The sequence below is a fragment of the Rattus norvegicus genome, chromosome 5, assembly GCF_036323735.1.
Source record: "Rattus norvegicus strain BN/NHsdMcwi chromosome 5, GRCr8, whole genome shotgun sequence".
Classification (NCBI taxonomy): Eukaryota; Metazoa; Chordata; class Mammalia; order Rodentia; family Muridae; genus Rattus; species Rattus norvegicus.
The window spans coordinates 105,571,206-105,588,799 of NC_086023.1; the positions used below are offsets into that span (position 1 = coordinate 105,571,206).

The following is a 17,594-nucleotide window of genomic DNA, read 5'->3' on the forward strand; positions in this document are numbered from 1 at the left end:
GAAGGAAACAGATTCTAAGTCCTTTCTGAAAAAAAAATATATATAAAATATATATATATATATTCATCACAAAATTAATCCTAAGTCTAGAGATGATGCTCATGTTAATTTGCCCGATTTATCTATTTTACAGAATATATTTGTTTTAAAGCATTCTGTTACACATCATAAGCATATATAATTTCTGTCAAATTTAAAAAGCATTAACTAAAAGACAAAAAGAAAACAAGCTAACTCATGTTAGTTTAAGAACTTTCTTTTGTCCTTTCATTATTGAATAGGTCCTGCTAACTCTTCATCAACATATTTTATAACTGTCACATGAGATTATCTTAATTTTGCATAGAGACCATTAATATACTTATTAATTTGGAGATACAACTGAATTAGCAGGAAAAAAAAGGTGAATGATATGTTCTGTTTTTGAGGGAAAGTATTCTGACTTTCCCCAGTTTTATGTGCAATCTATATTTTACATTCAATCTATATTTGTTTCTGAGTCTCAGAGACCATCTTTTCATTTGCAGTGTTCCTGGCTGCTTTCTCTCTGATTCTTTTTTTTTTTCTGACTTGCTTTTCTTTGTCCCTCCTATACTCTGTGGACATATGCTAATTTACTCACAAAAAAGAAATTTGACAAAATACCTGTCCGCATGGGGGAGCAGTGTTGCAGGGGTTCCAGAGAAAACACAGTTTGCTACTGAAGCTGGATACACTATTAAAGCTAAAATTGCAATTTAGAAAATAGAAAGATACCACTGCTGGGGGAAAGATAACCTTTGAAGCCATATAGTGTCAAAGAATTCAGAAATAACCATAATCAGACTTCTAAAACATCTACCCTACCAAAAAAAATGGTGAAATAGATCAATAGTGAAAATATTTTCTATCAGAAGAATGTCTCATAGCGGTGATGGCTAAAGAATGTGTCTATAGACATCTAAAAGCAGTATTCAGCAAGCAAAGGGCCTAAAGCAGAGTCTCAAAGAACAAATGCCTTAGAACAGTGGCTCTCAACCTACAGGTCACGACCCCCTTAAGGGGCCAAATATCAGACATCTGCACATCAGGTATTTACATTGCGATTGTAGCAAAACTAGTTATGAAATAGCAACAAGATAATTTTATGGTTGGGGGCCAGAAGAGCATAAGGAACTGTATTAAAGGGTCGCAGACTTAGGGCAGCATTAGGAAGGTTGAGAACCACTGGCTTAGAGGAAGCCTTCCTGGAGGAGGTGATACTGAACTACACCTTGACCAGTCAGACGGAGCTAGCATGGACATTGTCTGCATCAGGGACACAGTGAGTAGATACACAGGAGCATAACATGTCCAGCGTAACTAGAGGTCTCCAGCAGGGCTGGGGGATGACTTCCTTTCTTCTTAGACTGACAACAGATCATGGAGGTCCTGGAATGCCACGCAGAGGAATTCAGCTTTTTCATTTTCATCCTGTTCCCTCTGTATTGTCTATAAATGTGTTAACAGTCCTTCACCTTATTGTCTGGCCCTGGAATAATTGTTTTATCTGTGACGGATGATGTCATGGAAATAGTATCAAACTAAGAATCAGGACCCACGGATTTATATATTACACTTGGGCTTAATACAAGGATATTACAACCATAATTCAAACCTCAGCAATTACATTGATAAGTCACTCTGTGTCAAAAGGAGCCCAATTAAGGGCTGGAGAGATGGCTCAGTGGTTAAGAGCACTGACTGCTCTTTCAAAGGTCATGAGTTCAATTCCCAGCAACCACATGGTGGCTCACAACCATTTGTAATGAGATCTGGTGCCCTCTTCTGGCCTACAGTCACATATCCAGGCAGAATGCTGTACATAAAATAAATAAATAAGTCTTTTAAAAAAGGAGCCAAATCAATCAGTCAATCAATCAATCAATAAAACAAAAACTGTTTCACTCTTTCCAGGATCCTTGAGTGTACACACAGTAGGTATGCACTGAGCATTCAGTGACTATCACTCAGTGATAAACCTCTGAGATCCATTACCTAGCTCTGTATAGAGAATAATGAAGAGCCCTGGCCTCGAGCTTACAGGTCAGAGACAATTCTGTCTTCTCAGCCCACTCAAGTATTTGCTTCAAAGTTTTGTGGTTTATAGGGGAGGAGTGGTAAGAGTCTACATTATGACAATTCTTCTGCAGAAGTTCGTTAAAACTTTCATACACAGAGAAAACATTAGAGCAGGGAAACAAAGAGAAGGAGCTCATGTATATGTAGATTGTTAATGCCTCCTTGATCTCTTTGTATCAGACTCGGAGCAAGAAATAGTAAATCCTCACCTCACTGCTGTCTATAGCCTTGTGCATGTCTCTCCCAGAACTCTCTCTCTCTCTCTCTCTCTCTCTCTCTCTCTCTCTCTCTCTCTCTCTCACACACACACACACACACACACACACACACACACACCACACACACACACACACACACACACACACACACAAATACACACACAAACACATACACCGGCTACCATCCATTTATTTCCTAAAACAAACATGCTAAGAATAAGGGTAACAACTAGGATTTGAACTCTTTGTCCCCAAATCAGCTATTCTTTTCCCAGAAGTCCCCAGAATTCACTTTTGTTGCTGGCTGGTGTCAGGGATTTTAGCCATGGGTCTACAATATGCAGAGCCCAGACATTGGTTTTGTAGACTTGAGGGGAGGTATAAGCTGATGCCCTTGGTCCCTCAAATTAAGAGGCAGAGCAAATTAGATCTTAGTTCCTCTAGAAGTAAGAGGAATTAGGATATTGTGGAACAAGAACTTGAAAGCATGCCCACTAAGTAACCTGGTGTGGGTGTGGCAGGGGATTCAAAACATGTTCTCGCCCTCTGCTGTCCTTTTGTTGCTGCTTGGATTGCTTTTATTTAATAACAACAAGACTCTGTATATTCTGTACTCACTACCAATCTCACTAGGCCCTCAGACGAGCCATGACCCCTCAGACTCTGAACTTCTATACCCCACATAGATACCTCACAGCTCAGTGGTTGTAAATACAGATTTCAGGGCTCAGAAGGTAGCCTTGCCTCCTTTCTAGGTGTGTGAGCTCACTTGTGCTTTAGGGTGTGTGAGCTCACCTTCTGCATAAGGGGATGTGTTGGTTAGCATTCTAATGGAGAACAGAATTTGCTCTTGTCAATTTAAATGAAATGTGATGTTGTAAGGTATTCAGTAACATAAAGTTTGAATTTCCAAGGGAAAAGATTGCAATATAAGCTCTCTGAGGGGTCCTAGTCTACTTTGCAGAAACATGTCACCATAGGAACTGCCATGTAAGTTAGCTGGTGACTGCAAAAGCTGTGGTAATGAAAGGGTGACGAGGACTGTGCTCAGTGTCTCTGGTGCAGCGGAGCAAATGAATGTCCCTTACTTGTCTCTTGATGTGGAAAGTTACTGACTAGTCTGCAACCATATTGCTCCGTGGCCATCTTTATAAACAATGAAAGCGAATCATGATCTCTGCCTCCTAGATATGATAGCAGAGCTTCACAGGGACAAGGCTAGGTTAGATACAGCATCATAGCTGCAAAGGAGTCTGGGAAATGGAAGTTTGAACTTTGAGGCCTCTGCTGAACCGAAAGGCACTGGCTGGGATGAAGGATGGTTGTTATTTACTCATAAGTGGTATCTATACAGAGCTAATCAATGTGCCTGTCTTTAGGATTGACAAAAGAACTGCAGTAACTAATACACATGAAGTACACGTGGCTGTGCCTGGGGCCTCATTGAAGACTCAGCAAATGTAACTATTCTTCTGCTTTGGGAATTATACAACTTTAGTATGCCTATTTATTGTATGAGAGTAGCAGGTCTTCCTCATATTCTATCTCAGGACTTTCTCCAAAGGACGACTTGAAACTTGCAGTGAGTGTGCTTCGGTGTTAAATGGATCCTGGGTAAACTGGAATCTGTACTCAGATTCCAGTTCTGCTCTCAGGAATGCAGTCTACCTCTGTCTATGTCTTCTGCCATCCCCCTGCCCTCTTTGAATGTCCAGATTATCCACTAATACTAAAGACCTTTCCTATAGCCCCATGGGAAAAACAAGGCTGGCTTGCTCTGATACTATGCAGAGATGGCCACCTCTGCCTCCTCAAAGGACAGAATACAGGCCTTACTCAGCTCCACAAAGCCCTTCTTCCTGAGACTCTAAAAACTACCCATATCTGTGCCCTACCGTTTCTGCTACTGCATGGCTAAGCAGAGAGGCCCAACCTCAAGGACCAGACAGGTGGCTCTGGAGTAAAAGCTGTGAGGCGTTTTCCTCAGGGAGTGAAATTCCGAAAGTTTAGCTCACTCTTTCCTGCCATAAAGCACCCTGACTGTTAACAGCTCGCTGCTGTCCAAGCCGGTGTTTTTTAAATTAAGTATTGTTAAATCCATACCATTTGGAATGATGCTTCAGACAGCCCTGACACTGGCTCTCACTGGTGCTTTCATTTCACCTAATATATTGTGCATGGAACCGAGAACCAAGCTGACGGCTGCCACAGCTTCTGGGGGCTGCTGTGCACCGACACTTGCAGACGGCTTTAATTTAGATACCTGAAGAGGAAAAAAGGAACGCGGCCAACGCCCTGCTCAGTGCCATAAGTGGTCTTTCCCCAGCTGCCGTAACTAGGATCCACATTACCTAGGGTTTATGTTATTTTTCCCTTGGCCCTTAAAAGCTCTTCAAAGTGACAAAGTTGGGAGACAGAAGCTGTAGACTTGAACAAGATACTTTCCATTGCCAGGTAAGCTATACGCACAAGAAACCCTGGTCATCTCCATTTCTCGGCTCCCACAAGCATCCCTGTCCATCACAGCCCCCTCTACCCAATGCCAAGGTCTGGATCTGTGCGTGTGTAAATAAGTAGATACAAATGTGTTTATAATGGAATGAGACGAGTGGATTTGAAGTCAGAAGACCCTGCTTCCAGGGCCGGCTCCAGCTTGTGAGCCCTTTATTAGGTTGCCTCTTTAAACCTCAATTTCACAAGTACTGGGCAGTAGGAGAACTTAAGCAGCTCCACAAAGTACCCCAAAGTATCCAAAGTCACAGAAGCTATAGAAATTCTCTGTTAGCTCATCTTAAAAACTTTCCCCAATGGTTTTTGTTAAGTGACGCTAGTATGCCATCTCCTTTATACCACATGAACCATTGGCGAGCAATTGCTTTTTCTTGTTTCTCTTGGTACTCGGCATAGAAAAGAAAACACTGTCAGTCTAGTGACCACACATGAGACACTGACATGGACACCCTCCACAAGTCTGACTCTCAGTTGAGGTCTTGACTAAACTGCTGTGTTACTCCAGGGCTTCATTGTAGGGACTATCTTGTTGTATGCTGGCATGATGCCAAAACTCTGAAGAGTATTTCCAAAGAGAAGACTCCAGACAAGAACAGGAGCGCTATTTTCTGATCGTGCCAATGTTCATTCCCTATAAATAGCATCTTGCTGTTCGCAATGCCACACAGTATTCCCTTAATCTCAATAAGTCACAGTACTCCTTCTCCCATACCTGTTCTTCCTTCTAGTTTGACACTGTCTAATGAGTGCGTGTTTCATAGGGAGAAAAGGGAAGTGGGACCAAGTGAGATGTTCTATTTGGTTGAAGCAGCTACAAGTCTAGCTAATGACCGGGGAGGCTGGGAAAACTGTTTAGCAGAAATGTTCCTCTGTGTGTGTGTGTGTGTGTGAGAGAGAGAGAGAGAGAGAGAGAGAGAGAGAGAGAGAGAGGGAGAGAGAGAGAGAGAGAGAGAGAGAGATAGACAGACAGACAGACAGAGACACAGAGACAGAGACACAGAGACAGAGACACAGAGACACAGAGACAGAGACACAGAGACAGAGACACAGAGACAGAGGCAGAGACAGAGAGAGAGACAGAGAAACAGAGAGACAGAGAGAAAGACAGAGGACAGAGGGGGGGTGAACATGGCCTAGGACCAACTTTATTTCAGTTCGTCCGCCTTCCTTCATTGTGGTGAGGATTTCAGATACCTATCCAGTGTAGCTGCATTTACTTGTGAGCATTGTTTAGCTTCTGTGCATTCAATACTTTTTAAGAGATTTGTAAAACTAATCATTTTCTAAAAGGGAAAAAATTAGGACCTTCTGGGCTTAGAGGTGTACACTATCAACTTTCTAAGTCCGGCATAAACTACTGAGGGCCAAGGTGAATCTTTGTATGCCCTAGACTTTCATGACAGGCTGAAAGTGGGATTTTTAAAAGCTGCTCTCTGATCGATGCAGCACATGGACAAGTAACCAAAGCCGAGCAACCTGCTTCTCTTCTCCTCTTTGCAAGGCCTCGCAGGTGTGCATGTGGCAGGCCCGCCTGTGTTCGCATGCCTATTACAGCGAGGACGGTTTTTAATAACAAAAGGGGGGAACATGCAGTCTAAGTGCCCTGTGCCTCCTCCACTGCGTATTTCTGGGCTGTCAGATCTGCAAGGAAACACTTCTCCTGTGGAATTGGGGCTATGCTTACAGTTTCATTCTCTCCAAACAGAATGAGTTCTTGGTATTAGATACTTAACACTTATCTAATGTTGTAATAAAAATCCTCCCAGGCCACTCAGGCCTGCTTGATGTTAATGAAACAAGCTCCCAATCGTCTGACCTTTGCCTGTAGCCCTGTGGTCACTCTGCAGCTCATTCCTACAGCTGGACTGCACCTCAGAGATCAACCTGTCTGGGGCCCTATTTCCACTGTGAAGAGGAAAGAGGTGGTACCCCACTCCAGGTGTTGTTTGGTTATTTGTTTGTTTGTTTGTTTTGTTATAGCAGCTTGAAAAAGCCTGAGTCAGGTGTCCATTGAAGAATGTTTGGGGTTAAGTGAGGGTTAAATCACCCTTTTATTGCTGTCATGGGCTAAATCAGATAATTAGAAGCTGTCAAGGTGTCAAAACCCAGCAGTTGTTTCACAACAAATTCAACATCCTCATTGTCTTTGTCTTTGTCAAGGGTTTCTTTTAAACTAGGGGCTCTAAACGGGTCTTATTGTACCTTTAAAACTCATAAGTATTAGATGTTTCAAATTGTCACTCCACAAAGAAGGAGTCCTTTATTTTTAAACCAAGACCCTAATACAGAAAAGAACTAAAGCCGTTGTTAGGTTTAGTGAGGACCTTTCCAAACCATCTATAGTATTCTTTTCCAAACTCAGAGGGGAAAATAAAAAGACACTTTATATAAGAGCAAGAGAACGCTAGTACGGAATACACTTAAAGGGCACATTCAGTCCTGACTAGGACTTGGTCCCTTTATAGCATATGTTCTATATTGACGGGGATTAAGTTTCTCTCCTGAATGGAACAATACACCGTCACAGGGAGCTACTGTACTTTCCAGAGCAACAGACACCAGCCCAGGCAAATGGCAAACAGAATCTCGTCTCCCGGAGCACTAACCAGGTTGGTTCAGAGCGCAGCCCCGCTTCCTCTTTGAGCTTTGCGCTTCTGCCTCTGCACATCTCTCCTCTTCTTGGGCTCAGCTCCCTGCTCCCTTGCCTTTCAGTCCCTTTCCCTCTTTTCTGCTTACACTGTTCACTTTCTCTGCGCCCCCCCCTCCCCACCGCTTTGTTATTCAGCATGTCTGATTAGCAGGAGTCTGATTGGCTGGCTGCCTGCTCTAGAGAGATTCCATTCAGCTTACCCCCCACCCATCCACCCACCCACCCTCGCTCAGGAAATGTGAGCGGGGCTGATGGAAGCTGATAGGCAGGACTGGAGTGTGAGCCACAGCACTGGATGTGACAGCAGCGGGCAGAGGAGCACTTAGCAGCTTATTCAGTGTCCGATTCGGATTCCGGCAAAGATCCAAGTATGGAATGCTGCCGTCGGGCAGCTCCTGGCACACCGCTGCTCTTTCTGGCTTTCCTACTCCTGGTAAATGCTTTTTCATTTCAATAAGTTACTATTGCTACTTGGTCTGGGTGCTGTTGGAGTGTGTGTGTGTGTGTGTGTGTGTGTGTGTGTGTGTGTGTGTGTGTGTGTGTGTGTGTGCTTCTGTCTGTCTGTCTATGATCTTCGAACTCCAGGTAAAAGAATTTTCATGGATTACAAAATACAACTCAACTCTTTGAGAACTTTAACCCCAACTTTCCCAGCAAAATCAAATATAAAAGACTTTTTAGAATCAGCGAATAATACTGAGACTCAGACTCGAGCTTCAGGATGTTCTGCTGCAGATAATAGTGCTGAGAACTACATAAATATTTGTGAGTTTGCGTGGAATCTTAAGAACAGACATTCTGAGATCAAACTCACTGTGGTGGCTTGGGTTTTCTGAAGGATAGGCGGTAAGGAGTTTGCTTGGTTCTTGCTCTCCCACTGTCTTGTGTGAATTATTTTCCTCTATACATAAAGACTCTTGAACCAGGTGAAAAGAGGAGCCTGTTTACAGTCAACCCAGGTTATAGCCCATGATAACTATACTCATTTATGGATACAAGTTAATGCTAATGATGATGAATTGAAGATCACAGTCTTTGATCTCAGATCTACTTCTGAAGGCAGACAGAGATCCTTGGACTTCCTGTCCTGCTGACTTCTAGCCGTAGTGATAACGTTCTTCTGTAGAGCATCAGCACACACTGCATTTTTGACTCGAAGTAAATGTTCCATTGTGACTCATACTTGGTTTTATGGGCAGAAAATGAACATATACTGTCCAAAAAATCTACACTCAAAATATTAATAGCAATGCACATTTCTTTTAAACCAGAGTGTTCTGGGCAGGCAGTTTAGTAAACCTCATCTGAAGGTCTGATTCCAAAGTTTGCACACTCTGATTCCAAAGAAACGTGACTCTAGTTCTCCCTGTCACGATTATGGCACACCAGAACGTCTTCAGAAGGGAGAGAAAAGGAGACAAAGGTAAAAGTGTAACCATTGTATAAGACGCATTGTTTTGCTGATGGGGAAGGAGGATTTTTGTTCTGCTTTGAATCTGACAAATTTGATGGACATTGGACTTTTGATGAAGGGAAGGGAACCATTCCTTACAAATCGGAAAGCTCCAGGACGATCAGTGGGGTACAGTGACCAAACACCAGGAACTATGTCTTATTCTGTAATCAGTGGCATCACTGTAGATTTAAACTTGGAATGTGGCTTTGCAATTAGAAATAGTTTCAATTTGCATGAACACTTAAACAGAAAGTAAAGAGTTAGGGAGAGTAGACTAGTCCTAGTTTCGCAGAGGACTGAAATGAGCAGTGTGTGAGGTGTGCTTTATGGCTGTGGAGCAAACAGTTCAAGAGGTGTCTCATTTTTTCCATATGGGATGCTAGACTTGCATAGATCATTAATTCATCTCATCTTTCCTTCTTTGTGATTGTTTTTAAAGCGAATGTTATTCTCCATTAAATTGCATCATAAAGCAGATTACCAGTACACATCACTGGCTCTGTTATTCTCACATGGAAATTTGATTTCATTATACCTAAAACAATACCACCATTCAGCAGCTGATTGATTTTCTATTCATTTGGTAAACGCATTACATTCCCTTTTGATATCTTGAATATTCATATAGGTATCTGGGCAATTAATTAGGCTCACCTTGAAAAAAGTGTCTATTTCAAAAGGACTTAATATATGTTTGAATTACAATGATTATATGATGGAATTAGAGTGAAATCTCACAGCCAGGTGTGTTTTATGCATATGCTTTGAAGGCTATGCTAGAAAAAAAAATAAGAACCATAATGGCTGTCATTCAGGGTGTGCCTGAAGGTGTCAAACACTAGACTAGTTGTTTGAAAAGCATTAGTGACTCCTCACAATAACCATGTAAGTCAGATAATTTTAAGCCCATTTTACAGATGAAAATATGTACTTTGCTTATATGTACTTTATACTGTGGATGTCAAGTGCTCAAGAATTAAAAACATATTCTTCACTGGAGATATATAAGCTTTATAGATCACAAAGGCCTTTAAAGCTGTGAGTAATAGGACAGACATTCATTATGCTTCGTCATTAAATGCTTGTTTAGCTTCGCAGACAAAATGAATTATTGGTTTAAGAGAAAGCGAACTTTAGCCTGACCTGTAGTTGACTTAGAAACAGAAGTGTGACATCATCAGCTCAACTTTCAGGCTTGATCCAGAAACTGAATTTGAGGATTTGTTATTTCTACTGTTCTTTCACATATTACAAGAGTCTTGTCTAGCATTAGAATTAACTACGCACATCCTGTCTGTATAGTAGCAAGCCCAGTTGTTGCCTGATCAAAATAGCCTTCATTTCATTGACAGTTAAATAATCTGTGTCCGAAATTGGTTCCTGAATTATGCAAATAAGGCATGTTATGGAGCCTTAATTGTTGTCAACAGCTCTTTTCTCTGAGAATAGTATTCCTGGGAGAATGAGACCCCGTGTGACTTGTGTCAATATGAGCTTACTGTCCATACTTTATGGTAGAGTAACCATGTCACCAAAAAATGTTTTACTCAGTGATCAATAGGTTTCATCTTGCTATTCTGGTTGTCGTATTAAGACACATTACTCGTCCCCAGTCTTCCCACTCTTGTCTCCTTTGTCTCAACTGTTTAGATCAAAAGAAATGAGCCAAAGCCCATGACCGGCCATTGACACTTGTGTCCATCTCCACTTGAATCTCTTCCTGTCAGAGAAGCATTTAATCAAGCCTCCGGCTGCTTTGTGCTTCTTTTAAGGGGGTTGTAAGGTGCTTCCCCTGCTATTGTGACAGTTGCAAGATTAACTTTTGGAATTATAACAAAGTACATGTGTTTTTCTGTTGAATTCCTTTTCCATCTCTATACTAATTTATACATGGAAACTAGTCAAATACCATAGCCCATTCCTTTCGGTTCCTCTGGTACTCTCCTCTTCCGTTATTTAAGGGATTCTATCCGGGATGGTGAGAAGTGCCATTAGCCTGTGGAATGAATGTTAAATCCCTTATTACGACAGACCATGGCCTGTTCCAGAAGAGAGGGGAAGGGAGGAACACAGAGAGACAGAGACAGACAGAATGAGACAGACAGAGAGAAAGAGGCACAGAATACCCACATGTCCATGTGTGTGCATGTTCAAGCCCCTCTGAATAACTGCTCACTCTCAATTTCACTTTTATTCTCATATCTATACAATCTTAAAATGAAAACTAAGCATTTTCCTTATATGTCCATAGGAATAATGGCCTTTATTATAAAAATTATTTTCCTTATGTGACATTTCTTATCTTCTTGGGTTCCCATCTTTAATGATTTTTTATGTCAAGGGCTATCTATGACAGCATCAACTTTTTCCATGAGAAGCAATGTACTACAACAGCATGTTATCTGAGGGAAGAATGTCCAGTAGTGGTCACCAGTGAACTACAGAAGAAACCTGTTATACTAGGGAAGCTTACCGTTGGAAGAGTCTATGAACAGTACAGACTGTGGAGAAATAGAGGGATTACAAAAATGAGCACATGTCTGTCCCTTTATATGATGATTAATTATTTGGGGGCCTTCTATAAATGCCTGTGAAGAATGTGGGAAACAGTCTTCTGCACCAACAGTGGCACATGTTCATTTGCATTACTGAAGTTCATGTAGGGGTTTGTGCTTACTTTATATGACTGTAAGGTACAGGGGGTGTTTTGGTGTCCACTATTCAATCTAGCATCTAAACAATTCCCTTTATGCATAGACATGAGATGTACTTGTGAACTTGACTAAAACAAGGACTGATAGGCTCCGTCCAGGGAGGCTCTGAGTCTTGCCATTTCTTTCCTCTGACTTCATGTGCACAGTCCAGTTTCTTTGGTCAAATGACAGTTCTGCTTTCAATTTGTGTATCTCTCAGCTTCCAGCACTGACACGTTCTCGGGTTCAATTATTCCAATTCCATTCTGCCCTTTCCTCGGCAAATATAGATTCTGTTTTCTGAGGTGTCTCTAGTCAAGTGACCTCAGAGTGACCTCTTCTCCGGATGAGGACATGAATCCCATTCTGTCTGAGAGTTGTCCTTGCATCGCCATGAAGAACCTTCCGAGTTACTCATGAATGTACTGAGATGTCAGAGGAGATTGTGCTGACTTGAGTCTCAGTCTTGCCATTCTGGCTGGTTTTCTTCAGAAAGCTGCCTTCCAGCTTCATGTTTTGACCAGAGTGAGACAAACCCATGTCCCTTTCTGTCTACATCATAAAAACTGGACCATGTGGTTGAATTTTGGCTTGATTGGCAGTCCTGGCTCATGAGCGGCTTAGGACTGGCATACCAAGGTGATGTAAGTCTGAAAGGATCCTAATTGAACTGGGCCAGCACAGCTGTGTGGGGAGCCTGCCTGCTAACTGGGTAAGCTGTTGCTATCAACCCTTCTTTCCATGAGCTCAAAAATAAATGTCTAAATCTCCCCAATTCCCGAACTTCAAGATTAAAACCCACATCGAATAAAGCTTAACTGTTCTGACTTTGTTTGGACTTTGCTGGCCGAAGCACCCAGCATGGAAGGCAGTTACAACTTTTCTAGCCATGTCAAGAAACTGCCCAGTGGCTATTCCATAGCCGATAGTGACCTTTGGCTTTTCATTAGTTTTATTTCCAAGAAGCTCAGAAATTATTATGATTGGGTTGACTCTTTCCTATATTCAGTATATTTTCTAGTTTGGTCAAAGAAATAGATACTTCAGTAATTAATCATGAAGTTTCTTAGAAGAAATTATATATATATGTATATATATATATATAATTATACACACACACACACACACACACACACACACACGGGGGAGGGGGGGAGAGAGAGAGAGAGAGAGAGAGAGAGAGAGAGAGAGAGAGAGTGAGTCAGCACCAAGTCATAGAGGGCGTTAAAATTATGATTCATTGCTTTGTCTAAAATTTGTAAGTATGGCTTTGTAGTTCTTGCTTTACTGTGCATCTATTTCTGTCCTCATGTTTCTTCTAATGACTTGGATTTCTGGATTGTTGTCTGCCCTATAAAAGTGTGGAGGAACATCAGCATGCCTGATGTAGATTCCTCCTACTGACAGCAGCATCGCAATAAATAATTGAATGAACAAGTAGGTAAGTAAGAGTGACTCAGCAAGAAATCCTACAAATAGGGGAGAAAGCTGTGCACACTCACTTTCGATATAAAGCATTTCACTCTTGGTTTTGAGAAAGCTCAAGTCAAAAGCACTTAATAAATTTAAAAAAAGACCTCTATTTTGTGTTTCTGTCTTAGATGTGTATGGGCACACAGTCAATAGTAATTGAACAGTAATTCTTTTTGCTGTTGTCAATTAAAATGAATCATTTTGCATACCTCATGTATATTTTTTATCCATTAAGGTCTTAAGTACATTTCCTTTCACAGACTTGGTCCTTAGGAGAACATAGTATTTACTTTAGCTAGTTTCACAAAATAAAGTATAAACTCTCACTTTAGCAGACCCCACGTTACTAATTCACCCATTTCTTCATACTACTGGGCACTGAAATAAACTTTATCTCCCAGACTTCCTTGCAGCTAGACCATGCTATTCTGTTGAGTCAATATGAGTCAATATGGCTAAAAGTGTCAAATGGAACTTTGGGGTCTGACCCGTCTCAGTTAACCCTCCAAGAACAAAGCACTCTCCTCACCTGCTCGCCAACGGTACAGGATCCAGCACAGACATTTCAAACTTTTAGGGTGACCAGACTACCCAGTGGCCTGGGTCTGCAGATGACCCAAGCTTACCGCCCTCCTCCACTCTTGGGGACATTCACTGAGAATGTTCATTTGAATATGGGAAATAGCCTTTGTTATGTGAAAATCCTAAAATTTGTGGAAATGTGCTACATGCTCAAAATCTTTATAAATAACATATGCTTCAAATTTAGATTTTATGCATTCTAGTGCATACTTGTAAGTGCTAATACCTCTTTCCATTTATTATATGGAAAAAGAAAAATAAGAAGATGCCACATCATCTTAATGGTGGTTTAATCTTTACAGTTTGTTATTTGCTGCATACTCTGAGTGTGTTGAGTGGCTTGGAGGGTGTCTGTGTTCCCCAAAAAGAAAAAGGAAAAGTGGTTCAACTTTTCAATCATAGAATCCATGGCTGCATAGAGGAGTGAGAAAAGCAATACCGACTTGTAGCCAGTCATCTGAGATCTCTTGCATAGCACAGCACAAGACAACTAAACGACAGCCAAATCCGAAGCAAGGCCAAGGCAATGAAAAAGACACCAAGAAGCAAAATCCAAGACTTAACACTCCAGTTACTCCAGTGACAGAACATTAGGAATGCAAAAACTTAACAACTGACAAAGAGAAAAGCAAACTCCAAAAGGCAAGGAAAGGTTCACAGCAGGAGAAAAAAGAAGCAACAAACAAACAATAACAAAAGCAAACAACCAAAAGAAAACAAAACCCCCACTTACTGAGTATTCCTGATCTCAAATTATCTTCAAATTTTTTTCTTTTTACTTAGAGCAATATTCACCTCTTTCAATCACCATAGCAAAATACCGGAGGCAGCTAATAGTCGGAAGTTTCTTTAGCTCATAGTTCTGGAGGCTGAAAGTCCAACTGGCATTTCACAGGCTCTGTGGAGAGGGTTGCCTCACCTCCTGGCACAGAATTCATGGAGAGAGAAGTTTACATGTGAGAGCGGAAGCAGAGACAGTTTGCAGCCCACAACTTCTCTAGACTACATCCCTACAGTAATCTTAACATTTCCCTCTAACTCAGTCTCTTAAAGGTCTGTATTGTTATCTAGTTCTTCCACCTAAAATCCAAGCCTCCAGGCACATCGGACCCTGGGGATAACACAACCTACTGATAACAGCAGCAAGCTGCTATGGAGAAACTCACATATCAGTGTGAAGACTGGGCTCTAACACTGATCCTGCAACACATCCTAAGTCCATCATTACACACCCCTTCTTCCACTCTGTCTGGACTCTCAAGCATTGCCACCACACCTAGCCCGCTAGGATGCTGAGAGAGCAAAAGCCACCACCATTTCACGTTTAAGTGTTTTGTTTTGTTGTTTTGTTTTTCCTTTTCCTTTACAGACACAAAAGTGCTGTCATATGTCAGGTGATTAAGAATATCCAGACAAAAGTCATTTGCTTTCTGAAATTTACTGAATGTGAAGCTAAAGTCATTAGCAGGAGGGAAAAGTTGGAAGATAGAATAAGACTTAGTACCTGCAATAAATAGCTCAGAAGTCTGTTGGGCATTTTATTATGGGAATATTAATTTTGCTTTTAAAAATCAATGTTTTCATGGATAACATTTCTGAAATGTGATTTTTTTTCAGCTGGCCTCCAAACTAGTTTGTTTGCAAATATACCACCTATACCAACTTAGATTCATTAAGCCTTAATACCTAGTTGTGAATAAATTATAGCTTCCCTCAGACTGTGAACATGTTATTTTTATAAATGACATCAATAACTATCTGTCTCCAAACATCAATGATTTTCAAAATTATTGTAGTTAAGAATAGTACTTTGTATAAGAAAATACACTGAAACAGTTTCATAATTAAGATTAGTTCTTTAAGAAAAATCTTATTTCAAAGCAAATTTTTACCACACATGGTTGCCTATGATGGTCTAATTGGGAAACTAAGAAGGAAGAATGACAGAGCAAGACCCTGCTCCAAAGCAAACAAACAAACCAAGGGACAAGAGTTGTTATTATTGCAAGCATGATCATTATATATGATCGATGATCAGAAATGTGAACATGTGAGAAGTCAGCATCTGTCCCACTATCCCGGGAGCTCCATGATGCCATGCTACAGCCTTCCATTTTCCCTATATTATACCATAAGGTCAATATGCAAAAATCTATGCAAGACCAAACACACTCCGTTGGAAATTATATATCTGTACATACTATAGTAGCTTGTACCTCCCGTAGTCACCTAAAGTTTCACCTAAAGTCTTCTTAAAATAATTTAATTATCATGAGAGCTAAGTGGGCTTGTGTACCAAAGGAAGATACCTGAAAGAAATGGACAGACAGAAAACCTTTTGTGTGGGCATATGCCATTCCTAATATGGATTTATTTTAGTTCTGAAGCAAGAAATTGTAGGACTCTAATAGTTTTGCCACCTGTGAGTTATGTGGGTGTACCTCCTAAGTGGGTTCTTTCTTCTGTTAGTTTAAAGAAGTGAGTGATGCGCTCGCCAATTCTACACTACATTAGTCTTCACAGACTCTCCATCTTCATCTTCATTGCCTTTTCAGATTTTTTTCCAAAGCTTCTGCCATCCTCCTCCTAAGGCTTTGAGTAATTTCCCTTCCCCCCCGCCCCCGCCCGGGACTTTCTTTATGTTAGTTTGGTTTACTGGTATAAACGTTAGAACAAAGGAGTGTGATAACCCAAGACATCCTGACCTAAATTCCAAGAGCATAAAAGAAACGAGACAGGAAATTGTCAGCAACCTATAAGAATTTCAAACTGTCCAATAAAATAAATATACCTCACTTCATTCTCATAGAAAGGTATGGTTGGGTATCTGATTTCCCAACCCATTTTGTAGGCTATAATCTCACCCACCATTTGAAGTCTTTACATGTATTGTTTAAATATTGAACTTTGTCAGCAGAACCAGAAATGAAAAGGGTAATGGAAACAATCAGCGTGCCCATTGTGCTGGAGTGAGATTTGGAAGAAATTTCCTGATCTTTCATTAGAATTGTTATAGCCATTGGTTATTGAGACCTTAGCTTGCCTGAGATGACAAGTGTGCTTTGAATTCACTGTTACAGAAGTAGCTTGATAGCATGTAGACTGTCAGACTTTGCAGCCTGTAACAGAATGTGACCTCCAATGATGAGGACCCCTTTGGAGGTAAGAATTTGGTGTTGTCATATCCAACACACACACACACACACACACACACACACACACACACACACACACACACCTACTCCTTGACTGCGGGCAGAATTTTACTTAAATAGGTACTTAATGTAAGTTTGCTGTGCAAATAAATGAAGCAATTGCCCCACCATTGCACTTTTGTTTTACAAATAGCCAGATTTAAAATGCAAAAGGTTGACTGGGCAATTTGAATCCCAACTGGCAGTAACACCTCTTACTGTAGGGTCAACAGCAGAATCCAGATCTCCTTCCTTTTGGTCATTCTTTTCATTGAATTCTCTCTAGAAGCCTAGAGTTCTTCTTAATTGGGGGTTGGGGAGCAGGGGTTACATGACCTCGTAGCCACTGGTGCTGCTGAGCAACAAATCTTGAGTTAAAACTCAAGGATCATTGTAGGTTTACAAGTGTCCAGGTAACAGGCTGTGTCACAGTAGTAAAGTGTCACTTCTCTTGCTTTCAAATCAACAAAGTGTGAGTAATTTGCTGACCTGTATATAAAAGTAACTTCCTAAGGGTCTTGTATATAGTAGGTCTCTAGGAATTGGCTGCCTTCCTTGAATCAATGTGAAATTGTATAATTCCAGGGTCAGCTGTGTCTCAGTACGATGTTTGGTGCTGGGTAGGTTGTGTTAAACAAAGCAGACACGGTGTAAAAAGTGGGTCTTTCTACATGTAATATCAGAAAGGATTTGGGATAGGGGTGGGTGAGACAGGAA

At 41.0% G+C, this 17,594-nt stretch overlaps 1 protein-coding gene across 6 annotated transcripts in view; it reads left to right on the plus strand.

Annotated features, from left to right (window-relative positions):
• The window catches only part of Adamtsl1 (ADAMTS-like 1), a 955,322-nt gene that overhangs the window by 560,735 nt on the left and 376,993 nt on the right, over positions 1 to 17,594 (plus strand). For 3 of the 6 annotated variants that reach the window (XM_039111081.2, XM_039111082.2, XM_039111083.2), the window contains exon 1: positions 7,408 to 7,912. The exons of the other annotated variants lie outside the window; for them this stretch is intronic. In XM_039111081.2, coding sequence (XP_038967009.1) covers positions 7,850 to 7,912 — 63 coding nt within the window. In that variant the 5' untranslated portion in view covers positions 7,408 to 7,849. Of the gene's footprint in view, positions 1 to 7,407; positions 7,913 to 17,594 lie in introns of those variants that run through there. 6 annotated transcript variants of the gene reach the window in all.